The sequence below is a fragment of the Otolemur garnettii genome, unplaced genomic scaffold (genome assembly GCF_000181295.1).
Source record: "Otolemur garnettii isolate 467f Iridium unplaced genomic scaffold, OtoGar3 scaffold00053, whole genome shotgun sequence".
NCBI lineage: Eukaryota > Metazoa > Chordata > Mammalia > Primates > Galagidae > Otolemur > Otolemur garnettii.
This window is the reverse complement of record NW_003852448.1, coordinates 3,901,317-3,922,803: the sequence shown is the minus strand read 5'-3', so window position 1 is coordinate 3,922,803 and position 21,487 is coordinate 3,901,317. Positions and strand designations below refer to the sequence as shown.

At 42.7% G+C, this 21,487-nt stretch overlaps 1 protein-coding gene across 1 annotated transcript; it reads right to left on the bottom strand.

Annotated features, from left to right (window-relative positions):
* Positions 1-11,197: 11,197 nt before the first annotated feature.
* CNPY1 (canopy FGF signaling regulator 1) lies at positions 11,198-16,804 on the bottom strand. The gene is made up of 3 exons (XM_012806506.1): positions 16,661-16,804; positions 14,870-14,966; positions 11,198-11,235 (listed from the first exon to the last, which is right to left on the bottom strand). The coding sequence occupies exons 1-3, from the start codon at positions 16,802-16,804 to the stop codon at positions 11,198-11,200; spliced, it is 279 nt and encodes a 92-aa protein (XP_012661960.1).
* Positions 16,805-21,487: the final 4,683 nt, after the last annotated feature.

The window sequence follows — 21,487 nt, the reverse complement described above, 5'->3', positions numbered from 1 at the left end:
AAAAAAAAAAAAAAGGCCCACCTTTTCATTTACATTATTACTTAAATGAGGAAATAGCCACTTATCGCTCCATTCTTTTTAGTACAGGGCAGCCATAAAGTTCGTGTGCAATTTTAAATTGCAGGTATATATTCCTAGAAATCTATGAAATTAATATGTATTTGGGGACCCTACTTTCTCCAAAGCACTTTATTTTGTAAAGAATTTTGGCAGTATAAGACACAAGGACCCAATGGTCATGTTCCTCTTTGCCATCAAAATACAGTAAGTGGCATTTACAGCTCATGTGTTCATAAATGTTTATTTCTTTTACACTTAAATGTTGGTCTAAAGGATTTTTTTCAAGCGGCTTTGTTACTCATTTTATAGCATAACCAAAAATGAAAAAAATGAATCTTATGCTTCTCCCCTAACTGAAATGTTCTGTTTGTGTGGTTTGGTTCGGATTTTATATTATTGATAACGTAACTCTTTTCGTGTTTCCTAAAATGCTTTATGGACTTCTTGTAATTTCCCCAAGAGTCTTCATCATTTTAGTAAATGTAGTCAATTAATCTTTTGGAAGCAGTTTAGGACGAAATCTCTGGATTAGGACCCACTTTAAGCCCAGTGCTAATGTGGAGAAGATGGGAGACAGCGCGACTGGGCTGTGTATTAAACAGACGCTCTCATTCACAGTGTCGCCTTGGACCAAGCACTCAGCCGCTCTGGGCTCCAGGCTCCTCCAAGCAGAACTGCCCATTTCTTTTTACTTAAGAGCAGACGTTCTGAAGCTGGGCCCTGTGAACTTGGGTGGGAAAAATTCATCCTTCACTGTGCTAATCAGTGTCCACCTGAAATCTATCAGTTCTTTTCATCCTGAACTAATCATCAGGCCACGGGGGAATTTGGCAGCACCTGCGATGCTGTGGCCAGTTTACACCACAGACACTTTCACATCATGTCATGGACGCAGGCATCTCAGAACATCATCTCTGTTCACTAGTTCAGAACTGTCCACAGACCTAACTTGTTATTAAATGTATTAGTAAAGAGAGACACATTACTATGAAAACACAGTTTTTTTTTTTCATTTTCTCAGTTATTGCTTTAAAACGTTCACATTCTACTCTTAGAAAGATTCACCTGTACCCCTATAAGGTAAACCTCAGAAGTGATCCCTCCGAACCCCCTCCCTCCACCCATTCCCCCCTCCCTTCTAAAACACAGTTTGTTTTTAACATGACTAATTTCCCTGTGAAAATTCCCCTGCATATTTTATGCTTTAAATATATTCATCTCAGAAGGCTACGTCCATGGGCATCCATAGCCATCCCAAGCTGCCAAAAGGACCCATGGCATTAAAAAATGTTAAGAAGCTCTGATTTACAGGAATGTGGTTTGCTAAAAGTACCATGGGCTCTCTAGGACAAAAAAAAGGAGAAGAGGCAAGTTCAAAATTAGTGTTGTTGTTACAACTGCAAACAAGCAATGAGCAGGTCTGAGGAGAAAGGCTGGACCCCACGGCAACACCCTAAAATTATTTACTTTCAAAGGTGTCAGTCCGGGAGAGGAGGGCTTCTGATCCATCTGCTCCTAAGAGCCTCTGGCTGTGCTGGAGATTCGGGTGCTGCCTTCCCAGCGTGGGGTAAGGTCTGCGGGTTCTCCTGGTTTCTCTGGGCTTACCCGCCTGCTGCCCAGGGCCCTCCGCTCTGCCCCAGCACACCTCGGAGGCCCGTGTTCACCGCGGTGCCCTCCTGCCTCTTGTTGCCATACATGTTCATACCACGATCTCTAAGAGAGATGTCACTGTGGACAAGCCCACATCCGACCTGTCTTAATGAGCACAACAGTGCTGCCCAGAAAGGCCTGGTCTTCTGGAAGGAAACGCTTCAGTGCCAACACGCCACGTCCTGCTGCCTCCCAATGTCTGGGCGCCAAGCCTAGCAACCTGGTCTTGCCGATGTCCTGCTCCCAAGTTGGAACTAAGGGCCACAGGGACTGGCCCTGTCCACTGCCTTTCCAGGGAGGCCCTTGGTCCTTGGCAGCAGAGAGGCCCAGGACTGGGGTCTTTATCCGTCTGAGAGGCACCCCAGGGAGGCAGGAATCTGGCCTCTGACGTTGGGCCCACCAGACCCTAGGTTATTCATCCACAGGTGCAGAAAATAATGGTATTTCTGTGCACAGTTGTTGTGAGGATGATATAAAACATGCCCAGGGGGACTGTGTGAACTACAAAGCCTTGTGCTCACACCTGCCTTACCAGGAGCCGGCGGCCTACTGAGGAGCCCTGGCAAGAGGGATTTGAGAGCAGAGGTTCCCTTGTGCTGGGGCTGAAGATGAGGGGATTCTCAGGACGGCACTCACCTGTTCCTCACTTAGGTAAGGGTGTCAGGTGCCCAGGGAGGGCTCAGCTAGCATTACTGGAAGTGTGGGTCTGAGTTTCCCTGAAACCTTCCTGTAACAGTGAGAAGCTTCAGCAGGACTGGCAGAGCCTTGGCAGCCCCAGCCATGCCCCTACTGTCACTTACTGTGGCTCACTGTCACCCACTATTGGTATCTGTTGCCCACTATCCCCCATTTTCACCTATTATCACCCACTTTGTCACTATAATGTACCGTCACCTATTATCCACTGTCACCCACTATTGGCCACTGTCACTGTCACCATCACCCACTGTTGCCCACTATTGGCCACTGTCACCCACTGTCACCCAACGTCACCCACTGTTGCCTACTGTCATCCATTCCTAATGCTGGTGCCCCATGTCCTGGAATGGGACACTTACACCCATGCAATTCTACCTGAAAGAGGTTTTCTTGAATTTGCTAAATGTAAGATTCATTGGCAAAGCCTAATCTCCCAGGCTGGGTGCAGTGGCTCACACCTGTAACCCTAACAGTCCTGGGAGGCCGAGGTGGGAGGACCACTTGAGGCCAGGAGTTAGAGATCAGCCTGACCAAGAACAAGAACCCATCTTATAAAAAATAGAGAAATCAGCCAGGTGTCGTGAGGGGCACCTGTAGTCCCAGGTACTCAAAAGGCTGAGGCAGGAGGCTCACTTTGAGGTTGCTGTGAGCTATGATGCCATCTCACTCTACCCTGGGCGACAGAGTGCAACTCCCTCTCAGAAAAAAAAAAGAAAGATTGATCTCTGTCTTGCTCTCAATAATAAAATCTTGAAAATAATCTAAATAAACTAATACGGGAAGTTAGTTAAATAAACGTGACATATAATACATGGAATAAATCCGTCATAGCCATTAAGTGTTACATTGTATAATAATATTGAATGACATGCACAGAAATTGGCAACACGTGTTTGTATGTATGTACATGCATACACATGGATTGGGTACACATGGATTCAAACAATTCAGTCCCATCTGGGTGATGGGATTTGGGAGAATTTTAAATTTTCTTATTTTTTAAATCTGTATTTTCTAAATACATGCATTTCTTTTTATTTTTCAGAAAAAGATACAATTCGTTTTGCATTTTGAGGGGGTCTGGTTTGAATAAAGAAGTGCAAGCTGAGGAGGCTGCTAGGCATCTTCCTCTTCAATTTTCCTGAACGGGGCAGACAGGGGGCAGAGCACCGCCACCCGCTCTGGCCTGGCCCACAAGAGCTCTGAGCCCACCTCTACAGGGTCAGAGCTCAGAGGGGTCTTACCGTGGGGCCCAAAGGCCACCTGCTGCAGGGCAGGGCAGGGGAGGACCATCTCCAGGCAAGGCCAGGAGGCCCGTAGGCGACCATGGGTTGGATCTCCGAGGAATCTGCAGGAGGAAGACCCAGAAGTGTCCACTGGGTGGGTGGGAGGCTGGGGAGGCCAGGCCGACTCATGCTCCAACAGCCCTGCTCAGAAGCTCATGTGAAATCATGATGAAAGAACTCATTGCCTCAGTTATTAACACATGTTGAAGAGTCTCCTCTGCTGGGCCCTTGGAGAGGACATAGCCAGACCACACACTGGCCACAGGCACCTAAACAGATACAGGTTAAAAAATCCAAAGGAGTCAAAGAGATTCCATCTCCTCTTAAGCAACCCAATCACCCAGCACGGTAACACTCTTAACCTAGCAAGTAAAAATGCAGTGGTTTCTACCCTGCTAAAAGTCAGTAAATACAGACGACAGGGTCTTACAGTCAGAGACTGCATTCAGCTTGAAGTTTAATAATGTCTCTCATCCAAGCCATGGGCCTGACCCTCAGGTGCATACAGTGGCGCCCCAGGCGAGGCCTGGAAGTTCCCGGCACTCTTATTCCTCCTGCAAAACCAAGAATTGGCCCGAGCGCAGGAAAGTTCTCTGTTACACCTCTGGGAACACTCGCCTTTGTGGCCCAGGGCAAAGGCCGGCTGGGGCGAGGGCAGCTTGGGAGCCATGTTCAGGGTGGCTAAGGAGGGGCTGGAGGAGCCCCCCTCATCCACGCAGCAGGTGTGGAGTCTCCCTGATCTACCCCAACACTTGGCCAAGAGATTCCAGAGATGTCCACTATTTCCTCACATCATTAGAACTCTCAGCCTGGCGTCCTTCCCTCATTCCAACCCCAGCCACTGACCAGAGAGCCACTCCCATGGCCAGTTCTGTGGTGACAATGTGTGTTAGAGTCCCCTCCCTGCTCACAGCTAGGGCTACTCAGTCTCCAGTCCACTCTGTGAACTTTCAGGGCCTCGAATCCTGCCCAGCCCCAGGAGAGGCCGCCCTCTGTATTACAAATCCCCGCCAGCTCCCCATCCCAGCCCCTCCTTGCCCGTCGTGCCCAGCCTGGCCGTGGGCCAGGTGCCCCTGCCCCGACCTCTCTGTGTCCTTCTAGCATTCTTCATGTTGTTGTGGGCACCCAGCATGGGCCTTACGACACACACTGCTTCATGAGTATCTGCTCACGGAGCAGAAGCCTGGCAAGGCCAAGAGCTCACATACAGGTGCTAAGAACCACAGGCATCCAGGCCTCTGGGCTGGGTGGTCATGAGGCCACTGCGACCTAAGTCCTACGTGGGCAGCGTAAACAGAGAGGAGCTGAAAGGGAGAAGGAATTACCCGAATCCACCTGCTCCACTGTGCCCACATCCAGGACAGATCCATGTGCCTGGCCCGCATCCCGGCTACCTGACCAGATCCTCACTAGGCCCCAGCTCTTTCTCTGGGGAATCTACAGGAGGGCTCCCCAGACAGTCTCAGGAGGCCAGAGCACACGGGACACTGAGACCTAAGCATGGCTCTCAGCTTCCCCACTCAGCCCGGAGGAGCCCTGAGCCGTGCTGGGTTTTCCAAGGCGCAGATGGGTGTGAGGGAGGTGGAGGGAGGCCTGGCCGGACTCCTCCTGCCCCCGCGCTTTGTCTTTGTGCCTCACAGGTGTTGGCTCCTTAGGGATCTGTATTGACCCGGCTAAAGTCAGTCTGCTCAAGGCATGGGCAGCTCTGAGCAGGGAGGCCGGGAGAGGAACTCCCTCACCACAGACAGACAGAGGGGCTGCCAGCCACATCTCCACCCTCACATGGGCAGCTCTGAGCAGGGAGGCCGGGAGAGGAACTCCCTCACCACAGAAAGACAGAAGGGCTGCCAGCCACATCCCCACCCTCACCACTGTGTCCAGGGGCCCAGGCTCCGTCCTGGTGCAGCCTCTGTGGACAGTGTGGGTGGCACATCTGCTCCCATAGCCCCAGCTGCTGTTACACAATGCCACGGTCCTGCATAGGAAGCAATGCCCACCATCCAGGACACACCACCAGTAGCTGGAAGGAAGGCACAAAAACTCAAGACACAGGCTCACTCCAGTAATCCTAGCATTCTGTGAGGACGAGGTGGGTGGATTGCCTGAGCTCACAGGTTTTAGACCAACCTCAGCAAGAGCGAGATCCTATCTCTAAAAACAGCCAGGTGTCATGGAGGATACCTGTAGTCCCAGCTACATGGGAGGCTAAGGCAAGAGACTTGCTTGAGCCCAAAGGTTTGAGGTTGCTGTGAGCTGTGATACCACAATACTCTACTGAGGGCAGCAAAGTGAGACTCTGTCTCAAAAAAAGAAAGAAAACCTTAAGACGCTAAGGTCTGCCTGGGTTTGAGACACGGCCATCAGATAGAAGGAAAAACATTTTTTAAATATAAAATAAAACAAATACTCAAATGAGCTGCTTTCTTAAGCCCTGGCAGACACCTCCCATTAGCACAGCGTCTGGGGTGTGGCTGCATTTCTACGAGTGTCCTGATGGCTTAGCCCCCCCTTCCAACCTGCTCCTCGATTTCTACAGAAGGACCTTGCTTTAGGGCTTACCGGGCACTCACAGGAGCCGGGGAGTTTCCCAGGGCATCCGAGCTCTGCCCAGGCATGGCTGGCCCAGATCCCGGGAAGTAGCCAGGCTGGCCAGTGGGCCTCCATGCTCCTATCTGGCCCAGGTGTTAGCACCTGCAAAATACACACGATGGGGCTAGTTTGCAGCACCTCCTATTCATCTTTGGGGGGTACTGCTTCAAAACACACACGCTGGTGGCTCTTTAATCTTAGGGCATTAATATTTAATCAAAGCTTTAATTGCATGTAAAGGCAGTACAGGGGTGTATTTTTACTTAAATGTCTAATAATTCAATAACACTTACTGAACCAACACTTGCATTAGATTTCTCTCTGTTTTAAAAGCACATTGCTTTAAGTAGGGTCCATTTTTCACAGCCTGTATTTTGCCCTCCACTGTCGCCTACGAACCATATGACACAAGGCGCTTCATTGGTGCCCTCTGATGAACAACAGAGTCATAAAGATCCCTTCCATCAGACAATGAGAATGGCCTGATTGAAATCTTCTCTTTCTGCTGACACAGTGTCACCTCCAGGATTACAGTCACCCTGTATGGGCCGATATCAGAGGATGTGCTGTAGAGAAATTCCCACTTGTTCAGAAAGCTGCTGAGGCAAACCTTAATATGAGATGTCAGGAGCACATCTGGACTCTTCAGGTGCCAACCCTGCTATTCACAAAGTTTGAAGTTGGTATTAATATTTTAACGTGTCGCTTACAGGCACTTCTTGAGTCCCAGCCATACTTCGGTAGCTGACATGAGGCATTTGTGCCCTGTTATGTAACCTGTACTCCTTAGATATTGGTGCATTAACATTCCTGAGAGGAAGAGAAAGTTCCTGGACTCCTACCAGCTCTCAGGAAGGTTATGTCTGCTTGGAGCAGTACTGCAGACCGCTGCTTCTGTGACTCCACAAGGACACCTACTCTGGGGCTTTGTGGGAACGAGCTCTCTGTCCGATTGCTGGCTTCACTGCATTGGGCTTTTTACTCAGTGCTATTATGTTTTTTTTTGGGGGGGGGATACAATTTGATCCACGGTTTCTAGGAATCCATGTTCCACAATAATGACACATATGATAAGATTCTAATATATTTCCAGCGCAGCGTAACCTCATAGCATTTTTGTTTCCAGTAACTTCTAGAAGATTCTGTTTTGCAAATGTCTTACTGTTACGAGGTAGAATATTTTTAGTGTTCATTGTAATTTAGAGCACATTTTCTTTTTCATGAAAATGTTGAGATAATTCTCCAAGAGATAGAGCATAGGAATGGTTTATTTTCTTTAAGGAATTAAAAAAATGTCCAGGTACTTGTTCTCTGAGACCTCCGCCTTGGAGCATTCAAAGCTCTGGCCGACTCTCCTGAGTCCACGCTTGCCATGAGTGTGTGTGTGTGCGCATCTACACCTCTGTCTCTCTGCAGACATCCATCCACCTGCTGAGAAACTTTGCCAGAGAACTCAGAAGGACAGAAGCTCATGGGACACACGAGAATCCTCTTCCACTAACTCTCCTTCTGACGCGAGGCCTCACTTCTCCGAGGTGCCTGCGCAGGCAGATGAGCCAATGTGATGTCAAATATCACCACATCTCTGCCGCTCCCAGCAGATCGTGAAGAATGGGCCCTTTCTCCTCAGCAGGTGCACGTTTAGGGAGAGGGGCAAAGAGTTAAACTCCAAAAGAGAACAAGGTCATTTATCGCATCATTCCTCAGTCACATCAGGGCAATGAATTTTCACCACGGCCACATTTCAATTTCATTTATTGCTTTTGAACATTTTATTCACTTTGAATCAGTTTCTTGCTATAAAAGCAAATAATCTGAGGAATTTAAGAAACTGACAAAGGGGAATTAAATTACAGGTAGGTAATCTTAGCACTTGGATCTAATAGGTCCGTTTTTATTGTGATGATTTAGTATCACTGTTATTTATATCTTGGTATCAAACTATGCCATGTCCTACCGAGTGGGCCTCAACACGATTAGGATTAGCTCACAAATTTGTATCAAATTTTAACACAGACCACAAAAATCACAAAAATCACAAAAATGGCTTTTTCTCAGATCCCATTACAATCTGAATTTTTGAGATTAATATGTAGTTTAAATTTTTTATTTAAAGTTATTACATACATATATGAATAAACATCAACCTAAACTGAGAAACAGATAATAAAACTCTAACCAGCTGCTGACTATGTTTTAAGACTTTGTAAATAAAGCATTGATCTTTCCCTTAGGAGACTTTGGCTCAATTCCACTTTCCAGTCCTTAGTGAAATGGAGCCATTGGTCTTGGCTTATTCTAGCAAACAGTAACCCACAAAACAAAAAAAATGCACTGCATCTCTGCCAATTTGGTCTTGTCTTTATGGAGAACAGGTTCACACAAGTCTTCCTGGAGACCCAGACAAACCATCTCATAAACCTACAGTTTGGAACCATCCAGCCTCGAACCTTTCTTTTCTCCTTATTATTTTAATACTTGTTATGCTTCCACCCCACATTTCTTCAGGAATTTTTCTTGGATCTAGAATTAGGTAGCTTTTTATCAATTCTAAGAGTTTTCTCTCATACCCTAGGGATACTCTGTTTCTTTTGTTTTTGAATTTTGAGGTCTTTTCCTGGCTTCTGTTGTTATTTGGGGGGTCAACAAACCTCATCTGAAAGGCAGGAATGTGATAAGGAAAGAGGCCAAATCAGAAGCTCCTCTAGTTCATTACTCTTTTTTGGCAAAGCAGGGTGACATGACAATGAGCCAGAGGGAAACCTGTGAATCACTGCAGACTTAGGAAAGTCAGTGGTTTGTCTATTATTACTCAAATGTGATTTTAATCGGTAACCTAGTAAATGACAAATATTGAAATGAGCTTAGCAAGTTTGAACTGGAAAAAAATCTGGCAAGAAAAAAATATAGAAGTCATGAAAAATCTTGTAAGACATAAGACCATTTTTTACTGAGAAATAAAAAAAACTGCCCTGAAAGCCATATTTAGCAAAACCTTAGAGTTGCCTGGTTCTCTCCATTCAAAGCAAAACACCCACATTAAGGAAAAGCATCCAGGTGGGGAGGAGGTCGCCTCTCGTGCCTGTTCAGGCTGCACATGGGAGCCACGTTGTCTTAACCTCCATGATTCTCAATAGTGTTGTCTACATTTGAGAATTTTAATGATTGCTAGTGAGAATGTGAAGGCCATGCAGTGACAGTTCCACAGTTACAACTCTCACACTCATCACAGAAGCTTACTTAGTGCACAATTCCCATCCTGTTCTCCTAAAGGTCTCTACCATGTTAAGAAATAATGTTCCCTGTTAGGACATTCACTGAGAAAGCCCAAGTTAGGAAAATGTTATGACATACTATTTCAAATGCCAAATTAACCTTGGATGGATACATTTAAACAAAGATACACAGACTATGTTTTAAATAATAATTTTACTACCCTACTGGAAACTCTAGCTAATTATCCTTAAATCCTACGTTCCCTGCATAGCAGCTAGTGTGCAAGCTTGGTGTGTTTTTTAGGGTCTAGAAAACTTAAGCAGTTGCAAATATACCAAATACACACACATTTTCTCAGTTTCCCAGATAACTAAGTGACGTTACCTTAAAACCTGACTTTTAATAAGAGGTAGGGGGTGTGGAAATCTCTTCCCCTTAATTTTGGTAAATTTTCCTAAATTTACAAGCTGTTTCCTGTGGGAGTCAGCTGAGCCTTTTCTGGGAACAGGGTGCTTTCTAGGCAACTGCATGACCACAGGACCAATTCTTGCTTTAGAGCAAGAATTTGCATCACCCAACCCTCTCAGTTCTCACTGACACAAAGGAGAATTTCTTCTTAAAAACAGGCACAGACTATCACCTGACATTTTAAATAATTAGGTCCAACTCCACTGAATGCAAATTTATCAAAGATAACAAAATATTCAAGAGTGATTATTACTATAGTATGTATTGCATTAAGTGTGGTCAAAAAAGTAATTTCCCCCAGGTTCCACCCCCTCTTCCATCTCCACACCTCCCAAAAATGTCCCTGTAGAAGAATGATAGACTATTTAGTAGTAAAATCTACACATTAAATGTTAGCCAAAAATCTTTACCAAAAAAACAACAAAAACCAAGAGAGTTCAAAGTAAAATAAAGCAAAGCCCTAGTGTCCTCTGTCAACACGGGATGTAATAATAAATTACCTTTCTAAATCACCTGGGCTCAGAGTTCATGCTCAGGAGAGACCAATATGATTACTGTTCACTATAAAATATTGGTGTTTTTTTATGAATTCCACTAAATTTTAGAGATGAAAAGTTTTTTAACTTATGGTTTCTAGAAATTTAGATTTCATTCCTGATTTTTTTAAAAAAATGGGCTTGTTTCTTTAACCATATCTAACCATATCATTAAGCCGTATCTAACTCAGAAGACCAAATTTGGAATTTGTTGCCAATTATTTTCTCAGCTTTGTGGCCAGTGAAGTATTTGAGACATGCAATCAAGTTCTTATCAAATGGTGTCTGCAGGTCTTCCTGTGTGCATTCACCTTGGCTACAAAATATTCACTGCACTTTAGGAAAGCCCTATTTTGTTTATGAAATGACTTCACTTCCCCTCCCCAATCCTGAATAAAATGCTTTATTGCCAAGGCTGTTTTTTTTATCAAAATCTGCAAAGCTAATTTAAGTTTTACATACTCCTTGGTTTCACCTATAGAAAGGGCCAGGGTTTGTCATGATGCCAAGCAACAGATTTTCAAAAAAAAATCACATGAGACAAATGTAGTATAAACAAGAGACAGAATTTCTAATCAGGAAAGACGACACACCAACATAAAACGCGGGCATTGACCTGGGGACGGCATTGACCTGGGGACGGCATTGACCTGGGGACGGGACTCTTCTCTTACAACTAGTAGCACGTCATTCCTAGAGTTCAGTATGATTCGGAGAAGTTTCACACAGATCTGGAAAAAAAAATTAAATAGCGTCACTATCACATTAAGTACCAGCCCGTTGAGTCATTTACACTATGCAAAAAGTACATTCTGATGGGAGCATATTTTTGGAACTTTTACTAGGAGATTTTCAAATATAGACAAAAGCAGAAAGAAGGGTACAGCTGCACCCCACAGCCAGCTTCCATAGTGACCAGGCCCTGCAGCTCTTGTCTCATCTTTCAATCTTTTTTAAAGCAAGGTCAAGGTATAGCATCATTTCACCCACAGCTCTGGGAGTATTTTAAGATCTGCTTGGAGACACTTTGCAGCTTGTAAGGGTACAGCACACTTGGCCTTGAAGCCAATGACCAGATAGGAAGCTAGATACTCAGACACACACCACTTTTCCAACTGGAAGTAATTAGTGGAAACACTATTGAAAAAGGCTATGGATTATTTAGTTAAATGATTTACCTAAAATAGGCGAGTTTTTGGTATAATCATATCAGAATTTAACACCCCCGTAAGTGTTGAGAGAGCTATACAAAAAGGCACACATGCTTTTACATTTTAAATGTGGCTAAACATTTCTAGATACTTGATATCGTGTTCACATATTGCATTCAAAACGGTTACGTTGGCAAATTCGTCCATCATGATGTTTTTAAATGTTAAGATTTGAAATCAAAGCATAATCGATATACACAGAATATATTTCTGTATTTGTATTTTATACCGTCACACAGTGTATTTATCAAATACCTCCACAAACATCAGAGTATCCATTCATTCACCATCTGCAGTGACATGTCCGTACCCTGCGTGGAACGCAGCTTACCTTCAATCATGACCCTACATCATATTAAGATTCTAACTATTTTCACTTCAAGACATCAAAGTCCCAATTAGGAGAAGCCTGGGTTATATGCTACGAGATACTCCACCAAAAAATCTAATGAACTTATTTTTAGTTTTTTACCTAGGAAAAGAGATTACATGAAGAATAACCTCCCATTACTCTCATACTTGAAGGACAGAGTGTATTTGATCATTTTTATTCTATCTAGTGTATAAAATCATAATGGCACCCACAGAGTCACCTGCAAACCTATAACCACTCATTGGGATCTTTCTTCTACTTATCAAAAATATGACACATGTTTATGAAAATCTCACCGATGTTATTTTTCAATCCAAACACAGTTATCTGAAATTTGACATATGCTTTCTCTATTTCCCTCCATTTGTTTTTGTGTATGGGTGGATGTTAGGGCCTTAATATTTTGAAGATTCTGTAAATGTGCCCTTACTTGTTTAGTGTAATAGTAATAAATTATCACAAATAAGTGAAATGATTGGCATTAAGTAGTAAAAAGGCAACATTTCACCTTCAAAGTACAGGAAGGAACTAAACTTCCAACAAAATCTCTAGTTTTACAAATATCTATTTTCTAAGTAATTATTTATCTTCCTAAAAGCAATATGTGAATATCTTGATAGCTCAGTATAGTGTCTTGCATACAATATACGCTCAGTAAGAGTTTATCTTGTAATGTACAGTGTTACAGCCTTCCGTGTGCACACACAGGCACGGTCACATCTTTACAACACTTACTCTGTGGAAAGCTTGTCACAGCAGAGCTGTGGTATATGTGGTTTGATGGAACAAGGTGAAGTCCTGCCCTTACAGACAGAGTGTGAGTGTCACACTCTGTTAGGAAGTGCACTACTTGTATTTTGGATTGTGTTTGAATGCATCTGGAGTTTTTCTATGTGGCAAAAGTGTCACCTTTCACATGCTTGTCTCCAACCATCCCAGGATGCTAAAATACAGTTCTTTGTTGCTATGTGGTACACCTGAGTTTTTATCATGAATGTGTTGCTTTAGCTTTTTCTTGCAAAACTTTTTAAATCTGAAAAAACTCTATTGTTGCTATGCTGTTAACTCATTTCAACAGTAGTTGTTTTTGCTGGGTGGGGGGAGGCTAATCTCTTTTTAGAACTGATTTATTCTCAGTTTTTAACTTGTGAATGGTTAGAACATCCATAAATATGTTTCATGAGGAAACATACCTGAAAGGACTTGCCCACCTTGCTATGGGGCCGAGTGGTTCCCTTTACTCACAGTAGTTCTGTTCAAAGTGGTTAAGTACCTAATCCGTTTTTAAAAGATCAAATGCCAATTGTCTAACTATGCTTTATCTTATACTGGCAATGCACTTTCTCAAAGTTAACGTTAATTTCATTCTAATGATACAGAAGGAACCAAGATAGACAGTTAATATCCCTGAAATTAAGTCATATTGCTGAACTTGGAAACAGAGTCTTTCCTAGAGTCTTATTATTTGGGGCAACTGCTGCCATAACAGTTGGTGAAACTCAAGTCCTTTTGGAACATTTGGGTGTTCACAGAGCAAATGATTTGCATTTTGTCATAGATGGTGATGTCACATCCAAATTCTTTATAAGGAAAAAAATAAGAAAATAAATATGTCAAATATCGTTCATCATGTTTTTGATTGTATCTTAATGCATATACACATCTCCGAAATTTTTGAAAGGCTTCAAAAATATTTTTGGGAAGTTGTGGCTATGAACATCACAAATTCCTACATATATACCTGACATCAAAGAAAAAAAAATTGGAAACTCCTGAAAAAACCTGACTCCATCATGTCACTGTACTCTTTCAAAAGCTCCATGAAAACTACATTTTAAAAAGAAACCAACCCAAATTTACCTGTTCTGCTAAATGTGGAATTTATGTCCTTTTAAAATAACTTTTAACAACCATTATTCTAAGGGCTTTGGCACTAAATTTGATACATGGCTATAAGGATCTTATATTTTATTGTAAACAACCCCTAACTACTGACTGCTACACGACCCCATTGCCTGAAAGTATTCCATTGGCTCTAACTCACTGTCTTTACATGTCTATTTTTTTTCCCAAAGATACTTTAAAAGAATGTACAATTTCTCCTACATTCTCATAAAGGTATTAAACTAGTTTTTAAATGATGTAACTAAAGACCTATGTTTGGCCCAGCAGACAGAAGGGCCGGTGATGACATCTTTCAACTTCACGTATAGTAAATAAAGTTTGGCTCATTTTTCTAGCTTCTGAGTGTAGGTACGCATTTCAGAATATGAGCCAAGTATTACTTTCTACACTGTAAGCCAAAAAAAAAAAATTATGAAATAGATATAGGAAAGGAACATGAAAGCTATTACCCAGCACCCCTCCCCCAACCAGACAAAAACACTTCAAAACTTTCTTACAATATTAAAATCCCACCTTCTGCTGGTGTAGTGAATACTTTAAAGTCATAAAATGAGATTCTCCTCTCCTGGATCAGAATAGAAAATCCCATCCCTAAAAGTTTCTAAAAAGCTGGGGCTCTGCATCCATCTGATCCTGAATGAGAACAGGGTCCACTACAACCGGAAACTGAGAATGCCTGAATTTGTTTCAAACATAGAAGAAAGAAAGGGAAGCCACACTGCCTCGTGGCTCACACAGTGGCATTTCTGCTGCAGTGGAGGCGGCAGCGCCTGTGTCAGGGCTGCGGGCTGCGGGCTGCGGACTGGGACAGGACTGCGGTGGGGGAGAGCGAGCCAGCAAGCGAGGCGACGGGCCGTGCTACATCAGACACAGTACCTGATTTCTCGCTGCACAGCCTGTCAGTGAGATGGCGTGCCTCCCGGGTGATAAGGGAGAGGATTTCATCTTCATACTCTTCTATTATAGTTTCACACTGTAGAGACACAATAACAACACATGTGTACAGAGGCACAGTGGAGGGGCACCTTGTTAGGAAGGACTTAGCAACATTTTATTAGCTAAAAATTTGAAACCATGTAGTTAAGGTGGTCCATTTTTCTTGGCCCTTTTGGTTTACTACATCACTGCATGGCATTCAACCTCTTCCTTGAATGTTAAATGCATCATTTTCCTGGGACTAAACTAAATGATTAGGTGTTCTGAAGGCTGCCGGAGGCTGGGGAAGAAACCGGCCCTTTCTGTTTGTTTCTCCTCCTTAAACTAGAATGCAAACCCCAGGAAGAAATGGGCCTGCTATGAGGGGGGCTGAACGTCTGAATTCTTTTTAATTAAATAAAAAAAAAAAGTATTTTAGAGATCCTTGAAATGGTTAAGCCAGTTTCCTTCAGGTTTAACATAATAATCCATTTTGTGGCTTGAAAGTGTGAAAACAATTAAGTCTTCTCAGCAATCAAAACAAATGCGTCTTCAATTTCTCTGTGGAGGACATGCTTGACAGTTACTTAGGGGAGTTCCTCATCCGAAATTTCACTTCACTTTCCCCCCAAAATGTGACATTTCAGAGAAGAGGGAGCTCAAATTTGCTCTTGCCTTTGAAAATCTTAAATTCTAACTGGAGTAAATTTCTTTGTTAAAGAACTACCAGATCACACTTTTAGGCATTGTGAAGTTGCTGAAAGGCACTTACTAGAGACTTGTAAATCATTTTGAGTTCATTAAGCAAGACTCGAAAAATTTGGACAACATTTTAAAATATTTAAATTCAACTTTAACATGTTTATTTAAAACCTGTGAGACACAAAAACGTTTGCTCATTGCTATTCCTATTCAATGGTACTTTTAACCCTGATTTATTGTCCTTACTTTTTAATTAAAATGAAATCTTCAAAAGTCAGCTAAAGCCCCTATTTCAAGGTTTCAGCATGCCTGACATTTTGGGCGGTGTGTGAACTTAATACATTTTTAAAACAGGTCTGCCCATCACTTTGTCTGATTCAACAGTGTTGAGTAAAATGAAATATATTGCAGTATGTTTTGCCAGCACATTCTAGCAAGCCACAGGCCCACATTCATGGAAAATAAACATTCTACTGGAAGGAAATTTGGCATTAAGCCAACTATCATACCTAAGCCTTTGTTTAACTTAGTTTGTGCTAGAATACTTGAATTAACTCAGGAAGAAAGTCTCTCTGCTCTGTGAAGCCTTAGGTAAAAAAGAGATGATTGTGCCACCCCCTGTATTATTTGGTTATAAATATTCGAAAATGACATTCGTTTTAACTTGGATTTTAAACCAGAAACTACAGCCCCCGATTCCTTATGTGGGACTCCATGAAAGACCTTCCTTGGCAACATCCCCAACAGAGACCATTCCCAAGTCTCCACATGAGCAAAATACTTTGAGCAAAGGATTGTGCAACTGTGTTTTCAAGTCGCTGGCGTTTGTGAACAGTGGTTCCTGTAAAAGATCACTTAAATGTCTCCATTGATCACCATAAAATATCACAACCCCTTCAGGGTCTCAAAAGGCAAGGCACTAACAGCATGGTTAACACTTAACAAAGCAGCAAGGCAAAGTAAACAGGTGCATTTAGTGTCTTGAAACTCAAAGACAAAAAGAGTAGCAAACAGCAAAAAGAGAACCCGGAAACGCGTGTCTATGCTTACCGCAAATTTTAAAGGTCTGTAAGCATCAGAATAAAAATAGAATTTTTTAAATTCTTTGTATATTTTTTCTCCTTTCCTTGGAGCAAATCTCTTGAAAGTTCTCTCTTTGGTCACTGGGTCTTCTTCAAGCTTGTAGTGATTCATTCGCTCACAGACTTTATCCAAGAGGTCCGTTAGGAAGGCCTCGGACTGTGCCAGGGGGATCTGGAAGAAACTCCGGTAAGGAGACTCGCTTAATGTCAGAGTTACTTCAGAGACCTTCCGGGAGCAGTACGGAAACATACATTAAAATGCAGTCCCGGGGTTGCAAACGTGGGCTTCTTTCCTAATATTTACACAATGTAAGGGGTCGGCTCAAATTCTAGTTTTTAAAAATACATAGATATGAAAGTGGATAGGAAAAAAACTTACCTTCAGACTAGAAACTACACACCTAAACCTATACGCATATGATCAGTTGTGAGTCATAGAACGTACAGAGTAAAGCACGAAGCACAGAGAAAGGCTATGATCCATCTACTTGGCAAAGAGAAAGAGAGAGAGCGCGCTCAGGTCCGGTTTCAGAACTCCCCTCACTTGGGTGAGAAGTTGGAGAAGCCAGAAGTCCTGCCTTCCGCCCGTCGCCTCGCTGGGCCGCCGCTGGTGTCCAGGGCCGGCGGGCAGCGGCCGGGCGAGGGCGAGGGCGCGGGCGCAGGGAGCCCTCTCCGCGCGGGCTGCGCTCCCGGGACAGCTGGTGCACCGCCCGCGCGCCCCTCTCCCTCCGGAATCCGGCGAGGAGGCAGCAGGACCCTCTGGCCACCACCTCCGCCCGGGGCGCGGGTCAAAGATCACCCCTCGCCCTTGGTAACCAAGACAAAAACTTCTGGGCCGTCTAGACAGGTCAAGGTGCAGGATGCTGCGTCCCCGCGGCTCCTTCCGGAAGGGGGCGTGGAGCCGCCAAGGGCGCCCGGACCGCGCGGCAGCCCGCGGCCTTTGCGGGCCTTTTCCCTCTCCACCCTCTACTGATCAAAGTAGGAAGTTTGCTTGACAACCATAGTGAAAGGGGCTGAATCGCAAATGAACTCGATTTCTGCAGTGTTGATATATCCAGCCTCCATTGTCCCCTTTCAGACGCAGTATGAACCCTTCCGGTGCCAACGACCGCGCGACATTCACAGGCGCTCGGGGCGCACAAAGGGTCTCCGCGCTTCACCGCCATCTGGCCACAAATCTGATCAGCCGGAGCGGCAGAATTAACATGAAAGCGCAGGGTGGTGGGTGTGCGTCTGTGTTCTTTAAATCTAGGTTCCATTATACGCCACCCAGTATCCCCACTGTTGTCCCCCCACTTTCAATAAGGAATCAACTTTGTAAAAACATTTAAAAAGAAACTTGGAAAGAGGGAAATGGAATACGGCCAGCGATTCTCCATCAACTGCGCTATGACGTGCACAGGTAAAGACCCTTCCTCCTTCGTCCCCCCAACCTGAGTTTCGCTGGGAACTGCTTTCAAAACCCACGCATTCAAATTTGCAGTTAGACTGTTAATGCAACTAGAATATACCACCACATTTACTTGCTAAAATACCAAGTTTTTAAGACTCTCAGTGTCTTAATTTTTTAAAATGTTTGCAGTCAAAAACTGTACCGTGTAAGCGGCTCACACTGCACACTCCAAACACGAGCTGCTTTTATTTATGCTTTGATCGGGGCTTTCAAGCATTGCTACTTGTAAAACACGTGTAACACACAAGACATAAATTAACAAACAAAACAGAAAATCTGTTTTATGAATTTACAGAAATTTAGGATTAAACACGTGTCATTAACCACTGGAAAAAGTATAAAATACAGAGATAAATTCTTACCTTACAATTAATCGACACAGATCATTATCAGAAAGATTAGGGGCCCCCCATGCATGTGCTTTAAGTATTATACCCTTAAGAGACACATACAAAAGATGTTCCTAGTAGCTTCTGGATGCCAATAAAGCACTGTTTTTCTTGAAAGTGAAGAGTAGATTCTTTCCTTTAAAAAATCTAACTATAATCAAGAAATCCATTCTCTCTCCCTGCCTCCCTGCCTTCCCCCATCTGAAAAGTAAACATACTTTACTACATGGGGGCTGGGAAGGCAGAACTGCCAGGAGGCCAGAATCTGCTGCTGGGAGAGGCTTTTACCAGCGCAGTCCTCCTGGAACACCGGCTCTGTCCTAACACACCACGGAGTTTGGAGTTCATGTTGCCTAGAGGCCATCCTAGTAAGTATCTTTAGAAATCCCCTAAACATTATGAGCTGTTTGCAAAACTTGCTGGACACAAAAGTTTTGAGTGAAATTGTGATTTTGGAAGGCCTTTCTCAGCTTACTTTTTGAGGGCCAATTGAAAACAGTCCCCCATGTTACAACTTTCCACCTAATGAGGGATGGTTTATTTCCCCCTGATTTTGAAAGTATAATTTTACATGTTTGAAGATAGTACTGTTGTGCCTGTTTTAACACAAATATGTTATTTTTAAGGAATCAACATGTGGATTTCTCTAACTGTGTAAGTCTGTGAAGGCTGACTGGCTTTTTGATGTAATTAGCCTCCCAGTAAACATTCTTTGAGAGTAAAGATAGCTCAGAACCACGACATCCACTGAACACAGGATAGGGAGAACAGCCAATATGGAATGAGTAGAGTTCATTTTACGAAAGATTTAAAATGTTTTGACCTTAAAATCCCAAAGCATCAAATTTTTGAAAAAACAGTTTAAAAAAGATGTTTATGCATTGCAGTTCTTTATACATTAAAATGTACACGATTAGAATTTAAAATGATGTCACTTGGCTGACCTGCCTTCAGGAAATTTAAAGACCCTTCGTAGAATAATTGAGCCTTTTCTCTCAGAGTGTTTTGATTTTTGAGACTGCAGTAAGTATTAGGACAAGTGGAATAAACTAAGTCTGTCTTTCTCCGCTGTGAAGATGTTGAAAAGTGCTTGTCAATGAAGCATCTCCTGTTGAAATCTTCCAGGAGCCTTGCCTCCGCCCTCCAGGACGACTCAGAGACACTAACCTCATTAAAATATGAATGGAAAGAGAGAAAACTGACTCTCCGGCAGTTTTCTTATTTGCTGTTGCTTTTACACACAGACTTGTTTGCTACAAGTTAGAGATATTAAAATGATCGTGATGATTTCATTACTATCTTGGAGGACCCCAATCAGAATAAATCCTCACTTTTCTCATTTTTGAAACCCACCCCTAACTCTAAACCATACTTTTATGTGTAGTGTTGATTTTTCTGCCTTCAGGTTTCTTCGGATCACCGCTTGCTGGGTGAGCAATGGGGTGGGCTACCTGTGTTCCAACCTTAAAATCGAAAAATGTAGTGAAAAGTTCTGGCTTTGGTTTCTCTAGAAAACTGGGGCTGCAGAGTTTGTTACACACATCTATGACAGCACTTTAATAACAGTCAATTACAAGACGATGCCGTGTTTGTTCATTATTGTGTCTCTGTTAATCTTGTAGCAAATTTCTTGCTGGATAGCTACCCCAACCAGGCAGGAATACAATTACGTTACAGCACACAATTGCCCGTGAAGACCCTTGCCGTGGTGTGTCTGTCTCTGCCATTAGTCTGACAGTCTCCAATAAACTTCACCTATCTTTACCACTATTTTGGAGTGTCCCTCAGCTATGAAACCAATACTTAACTTGTTTAGAGACTGATAATTAATTTCACATTATTGCAAAGATTTTCTTTCTAGAGGTTTAGTTAATGTAAAATTTTAATTGCATCGTAGCAAATATTGCATCCAGTTTAATCACTAACTTTTCATCCATAAAAATTGAAATCACTGCTGATATTAGTTAAAAGTCAATATTTAGAAGTGAAAATTCAAAGCTCCTATGCTTTAGGCTACAACAGAGGAAGTATGAATTCAGAAACTCTTGTAAGCTGATGAGATAAATAATTAGCTTTTATGTTAATTGACTGCTACGAGTTTGTTGTATGACACTTCTTCATATAATATGCAAATAGCATTGGCTGTTTAGTTTTCTTAGACAATATAATTAGAAATCTAAGGAGCTCATATCGGTGAGGAATAACCAAGGGTTTCCAGTGTTCTATATATAAAAATGAATTGCACCTGGATTTAATGTGTGAGCTTTCAGGTAGCTTTTTATAAGGAGCCAAAAAAAGCTAACATGTCACAGAATTAACATCAGAGCTTCCAGTTACCATCAACTCTATGTTTAAACAGGTGAATTTGTGCTATTCATAAAAACTTGGAGTAAACACACAAAGATTTTCGTACAATTGACCACAAACTGTGCAGTACATTTTGTCTCCTATAACTTGCATAAGGGGAATAGTCATTCTTATTGAAAATAAAATATTTTGCAAGTGTTTCTTGTTACTTACAGACATATATCAATCACTTAGGTTGTAAAAAGAGTAGGAATAAAAATAAGAACAATGTAATTGTGGAGGGAAACTTTTGCAGAATTCAATCACTTTTTTTTCTTTAATTCTGGAGCCTATTTTTAACTTAGTGACAAAATGGGGGAAAAATTCATAATGGATCAGCATTAAGGATTTCCAAATGGAGGTCATCTAGCACAACTTGACTTTCTCCTGAAGTTGAAAAGCACCTTTCCCTTGCATCATTGAATACAAAATTGGCACTGCCATTTGATTTCCCATTTTAAAAAGTATTCTACTAGTTTCAAAAAAGCTCTTTAATTGCAAACATTTTAGATAAAACAAAAAGAAATATACAACTACCCACATGAAAATGCTGCAAATTTTCAACCTCAGTTTAAAATCTTCTCAGAGAGGGCCTTGGACGCCTGAT

Coding starts and splice junctions, on each gene's coding strand:
- CNPY1 (XM_012806506.1), bottom strand. CDS start 16,804: ATGAATCACTACAAGCTTGAAGAAGACCCAGTGACCAAAGAGAGAACT. Junction 14,967..16,660: donor ACAGACCTTTAAAATTTGCG/GTAAGCATAGAC, acceptor GTGTCTCTACAG/TGTGAAACTATAATAGAAGA. Junction 11,236..14,869: donor GCTGTGCAGCGAGAAATCAG/GTACTGTGTCTG, acceptor TTTTTTTTCCAG/ATCTGTGTGAAACTTCTCCG.